The sequence below is a fragment of the Chiloscyllium plagiosum genome, chromosome 29, assembly GCF_004010195.1.
Source record: "Chiloscyllium plagiosum isolate BGI_BamShark_2017 chromosome 29, ASM401019v2, whole genome shotgun sequence".
Classification (NCBI taxonomy): domain Eukaryota; kingdom Metazoa; phylum Chordata; class Chondrichthyes; order Orectolobiformes; family Hemiscylliidae; genus Chiloscyllium; species Chiloscyllium plagiosum.
The window spans coordinates 8656495-8662407 of NC_057738.1; the positions used below are offsets into that span (position 1 = coordinate 8656495).

General features: G+C 39.9%; 1 protein-coding gene across 1 annotated transcript in view; it reads right to left on the reverse strand.

Annotated features, from left to right (window-relative positions):
- Window positions 1-4890, reverse strand: part of zgc:136493 (uncharacterized protein LOC692276 homolog) — a 25975-nt gene extending 21085 nt beyond the window's left edge. The window contains exons 1-2 of the mRNA XM_043719111.1: window positions 4689-4890; window positions 658-1036 (exon numbers count right to left, since the gene is read on the reverse strand). Coding sequence (XP_043575046.1) covers window positions 658-1033 — 376 coding nt within the window. The 5' untranslated portion in view covers window positions 1034-1036; window positions 4689-4890. The remainder of the gene's footprint in view (window positions 1-657; window positions 1037-4688) is intronic.
- Window positions 4891-5913: the final 1023 nt, after the last annotated feature.

A 5913-nucleotide genomic window follows, 5' to 3' on the forward strand; every position in this document is an offset into this window, starting at 1 on the left:
ATGACTGCAGATGCTGGAAACCAGATTCTGGATTAGTGGTGCTGGAAGAGCACAGCAGTTCAGGCAGCATCCAAGGAGCTTCGAAATCGACATTTCGGGCAAAAGCCCTTCATCCTATTCCTGATGAAGGGCTTTTGCCCGAAACATCGATTTCGAAGCTCCTTGGATGCTGCCTGAACTGCTGTGCTCTTCCAGCACCACTAATCCAGAATCTGGTTTCCAGCATCTGGAGTCATTGTTTTTACCTCCTTAATTTAATAACCTAGCTGTCCTATACTGGATAATTTGCATTTTTCTGCCTGGTCCCTGAACTTACATTGTAACTTTCAGCTAAATGTTAGATATAAACAAGTTTAGATTTTCAAAAAATTAAAAAATTCCCTCAACTCACCAATTCCAGCGCCCTGATCTAGTCATACTCAAAAACAAATGAGAAACAGTTTTAGAACAGTCAGTAAGTGCAGTTAGTCTATATGACAGCAAGTTTCTGTGGTCCACAATTTTATGATTTGAACCTCTGTTTTCTCTGATTATTATGTTAGTTTGAATGTTTATTACTATATACTCTACTCCTTCCTTGGTTTTAAAGATCAAAATTATAGATTCCAAATCATTATCTATTTTGCAAAATAGTTTACATTTTCAGCCCTATCTTACCTTCCAATATATTCCTGGCAGATGCCAACATCAAAGCCATGCCCATTTCAGCAGTAGCATTGTCAACCACATGAGGAGTGTTGGCCACCTTCACCCCAAAACTGTAGATCAGAGATAAGTTGAGATGGTCTACACCAACTCCATGATTTATAATGGCCTTCAAATGAGGTAGAGATTTCAGAAGCTTTTCATCTATTCTGGGGTAACCTTCCCATTGAAAAATAAACTGGATTTTATCAGCGTGTTCTTTTTCATTTTTCAGGAATTCTTCACAGTAAATGATGTTGAAATGCTTCTTGATGAGTTCTGCAAACCTTTCTGGGATACCTTCTGTTTCACTAACTTTAGAAAGTAAAACATGAGCCTGATCATTCATTGTCTGTGGGGAGAGCAGAAATAAAAGATGTTATTTTGTAAATTAGTTGGATGTTATGTTGCTAGATTTTCTTCTCACCATTCTTCACTTCTGTTGTTTCAGGTAGGCAACACCAGGCAAAGAGCTAAAATGGATTGAGCCACCAATATCGAAACCTCCTGGTCACACACAGACACTTTTGGAGCCAAGTCAAGATTCAAAATTGGAAATCTGCACCTCTAGTTAGCATAATCCCACCCTCAAGCTCTCTTGCTAGAGGCGGCACCATTATCACACAGGCCAACTCCTGCTAGGTCAATTTAAGGACCACTTACACCTATGTTCTTGACAACTTTGGGATCTAAGGACTGCTGGACCATGCATCCTGCAACTTAGCCTGTTGAATAGAGTGGCCAAGTACAGCTTAAAAGCAGCCTGCTGGCAACAAGCTGGACCATTGTAAAGACCTCCCATCAATTGCTCTGTGAAGATGCCACCAAAATGCAAAAGACAGAGCCTCATTGGCCTCATGAGCTACAGGACTTCCATTTTTGAAAATATTAGACAAATTCTGAGAGCACCTCCATCTTGAGACACTCTCACACTCCTCTACCTATCTCAACAACACCATCTCTGTCAATGAAACTTCCATTTTCCTCTGCTGCAAAGTTTTCCAATGGATTTCCTGCCTTCAGAGCCCAACCATCTTCTTTAACTAGATAGTGAATTTGAAAGCAACCTATTCATTTACCTGTCTCCTAGAAGATTCCAACTGTCAGGGTACTTCTGACCTGGACAGGGTTGGGGCCCAAAAATCAATTTGATTTATGAAACTTTCGAAAAGGTGGGTTATTCTGCCCAACGTGTGTCATTTGATGACCAATTTTCTGAATTTGTGACACATGGAGTGAGTCAGCTAAGTCAGTTTTTCTATTACATGAAAGTTTTTTCCTATAATATACTGCTTCGCAGGCAACTGGATTTAACTAACGCATCCTGCAAAGTAAAATTACTTTTGCTGCCATTTTTATTTCACTTGTTTGTTAGTTCAGTTCATTTTTATTTCTTTTTAGTGTATGTAATGTTGTTAACTTTATACAGAGTAAGGGATGAAAGAAGAAAGTTTTACACAAAACCATAAGGTGTAGCTTCAAAGAAAAATGAAAAACAATTTTAAAAAAAATCTCCATTGTTTGCATTGGTGTCAAGGAGATTCATTTTTATTTCCAGAACAGAGTAGAGGATTGATGTTCTGCTCAAATTTGGATTTTTAAGATGAAAATCTGGAAAAATTAAAGGAAATAGCACACCTGATCTATGGTACAAGTCACTTCCTACCACAGCAATAGTTTGATTTCTGTTGTTCTTTAGCTGTTCTCTGCTGAATGGATTTACAATTTATCTGGCAATAGTAATAATGAAGGAACAATCAAATCTCAGAGACCATGAAAATTAAATAAATAAAACCAATAACATATGAAATTAAGAAGCCGCATTAAGAGCTTCAGGGAGAGAATGTGTTCTGGACTGAAGGAGAGAGTTCTGAATTGTTGTAACTAATTTCTGACTTGCTACAATCAGCTGCCAAGTTTATGGTTTTGAAAGGGGAGGTAAACTGAGGAAAATTAAAAAGGTATTTATTTTGTTTTCTTGGTTTTGGTCATGATCGTTTATTTAAGTGTCACTCAGAGGGATGTGATCTTTCAATTTGGGAAGTGTGAAGCAAGGATGGTGCTTAAACTTGTGGTTTCAAAACGTAAAGCTGAACAGGCTCTCTATGGATATTTCATCTCTCTGGTATACTATTTATCCTTCAATGGGACTGTTTCTTAAATTGGGAATATTCTTCTTTTAGAGAAGACGGGTGAGAGGAGATTTGATAAATGCTTTAAAAAGTGCACTGGACAGAGTTTATAGGGAGAACTTCTAATTTGTAAAATAAAAAAAGTGTGAGTGCATTGATTTAAAGTGAAATGCAAATGAAGCAAGCATGAGAAAAATCGTTTTCACACAATGAGTAGTTATGGAATCATATAGCACAGAAACAGCTATCGGACCAACTTGTCAATGCCAATCTGACCTAGTTTCATTTGCCAGCATTTGGCCCATATCTCTCTAAACCCTTCCTAATGACATACTCATCAAGATGCCTTTTAATATTGCTTTTATACCTACTTTCACCACTTTCTTTGGAATGCACTGCCTGGAAATGTGGTGGAGCCTTCAAGAGAGCATTGAAGAGATTAGATTCCCTACAGTGTGGAAACAGGCCCTTCGGCCCAACAAGTCCACACCGACCCTCCGAACAGCAACACACCCAGACCCATTCCCCTACATTTACCACTGATTTATGCACCTAACACTACGGGCAATTTCGCATGGTCAATTCACCTAACCTGCACATCTTTGGACTGTGGGAGGAAACCGGACCACCTGGAGGAAACCAATACAGACATGGGGAGAATGTGCAAACTCCACACAGACAGTTGCCAGAGGTGGGAATTGAACTCAGGTCCCTGGCACTGTGAGGCAGCAGTGCTATCCACTGAGCCACAATTATTTGAATAGAAATGATGTGCAGGGATAGTGGGAAAGGACAGGAGATTGGCATTAGGTAACAGAATGAGCTGAGTGGCCACCTTCTGTGCCATGAGAATTCTGTGACATTTATTTTTTTAAAAAGTTCAAAATGTTTGCAGTTCAGTTCACAACATGCACTTTGTCCGATATATGTATGATGATGATGAGGACCAGATCAAGACAAATGAAGGGCTGACTGAATGGGCAAAATGATAAAGATACAGGACTAGGTTACTTGCCTTGTAAGACAACAACTTCAAGTTTGCACCAAGATATTAGAAGGATGTCAGAAGGAGACAGTGAGTGGAGCATAGCGAGAGCAGGAATTGATTAAATGTATAAGATGAGGAATGGGAAGCAAAGAGTGTGTGTGGTTTTCTGTTAACATCACTGTCAGATGAGTAAATTGGGGATTTTACATATATTGATTAAAGTCATTTAACTTTTGTGACAACTCAGAGGTAAACTCCTACTCAATAAATCTGTTACAGATGAGCTTAATTATTATTCAACCCACACCTCATTCCACCACTAAATGCCAATTATACGGTCTCTCTCTTTATAAAACCAGGGATTCCTCATGAGGTTTTAACACACCTATCAACTTGCCCTTCAAAAACCTGAGAGACTTTCAGAGCTTTTTAAATAGAAGGCACTTAAGATCATGAATACTTTTGATTATGGGACTAAAGAGAAACTTTCTGTTTGTAAAAGGAAAGGTATAAGATAGAGCGTTAAGGATATTGGCAAAAGATTGCACAAGAATTCTATTTTTATGCAGCAATTTACAAACAGAGCATCTTAGTGCTTGGCATCATGGAGGGTCTAGCCTGGGATTCGAATTGGTGGTTGTGGTGGGGAAGTCCTCGATCCCAGAGCCATGAAATGGACTTCGTGGACTTTGACTTCTTATAATTGTTTTTGTTATGTCTTTGTGGAACGACTGTTATTTGGAACTTATTTCTTTATTTTTCTAATTTATTACATGTAGAAGATGCTTTATCCGAAATGCTGAGGACCAGCTGTTTTTTTTAATTCAAAATTTTTCGGTTTTTAGAATGTGACAGTTTAATGGTGAAATTTTTAAAAATCTTACCACAGAAGCAGACTTCTAACTAAGCGTGCTTGGTCGCATCTGAGTGACACGCATCGAGTGGGTTTCCACTTGGGGGCGTTCACTTAGAAACCCCAGGCCGGTCGGTGCTTGGCCATGCCCTCCATGTTGCATCTGAGTGTCAACCTTGGTTAACTGTTTGCTCGCCAAACAACTTTGCTAATGAGAAAAAAAACACAAAAAAAACCTTCAGATTTCAGTACTTTTTGGTTTTGGATATTCAGATGAAGGATCTTCTACCTCTACTATGAGTTTGCATTTTTTAAGTTCTCTAATACTGGACAGTGCATTACGTTGACAAGAATTTAAACTCGATCAGTCATAAATACAGTGGTTACAAATAGCCGGTCAGAGGCTAAGAATCCTGTAGTGAGTGACTCTCCTCCTAACTCCCCAAAGCTATCCACTATCTATGAGATACAAATCAGGAGAGTAATGGAATATTGTCCATTTGTCTGATGGGTGCAGCTCCAACAATGCTCTCAAGAAGCTTTATATTGTCTAAGGTTGTAAGGAAATGGAAGGATTAATGCTGAGGAATGCACTAAATACTGCCCAATATGGTGTCTCTTGAACTAGAGCAGTTAACAGCTTTGGATCTCCAGTGAGTAAGACACAGCAGTGAAGTCTCCTTCATTGTGACTTAGATTGTCATGCCAATGTAACTTGTATCTATTGTAACTATGTAATAAGTTATATCTTTTATTAGAGAACACAATTTTCCTCTCTCACTAGATCAACTAGGCCTTCTACATGGAGAAAGTGAGGACTGCAGATGTTGGAGATCAGAGCTGAAAATGTGTGGCTAGAAAAGCGCAGCAGGTCAGGCAGCATCCTTGCAGGTTAGGAAGGCGGTGCTGAGTTCGATGGATTTGACTGAGACAAGGTGGGGGGAGGGGAAATGAGGAAACTGGAGAAATCCGAGTTCATCCCTTGTGGTTAGAGGGTTCCTAGGCAGACGATGAGGCGCTCTTCCTCCAGCCGTCGTGTTGCTATGGTCTGGCGATGGAGGAGTCCAAGGACCTGCATGTCCTTGGTGGAGTGGGAGGGGGAGTTGAAGTGTTGAGCCACGGGGTGGTTGGGTTGATTGGTCCGGGTGTCCCAGAGGTGTTCTCTGAAACGTTCCGCAAGTAGGCAGCCTGTCTCCCCAATATAGAGGAGGCCTTTTCTACCCACAGTCCAAAGATTAGCAGGTTAAGTGGATTGG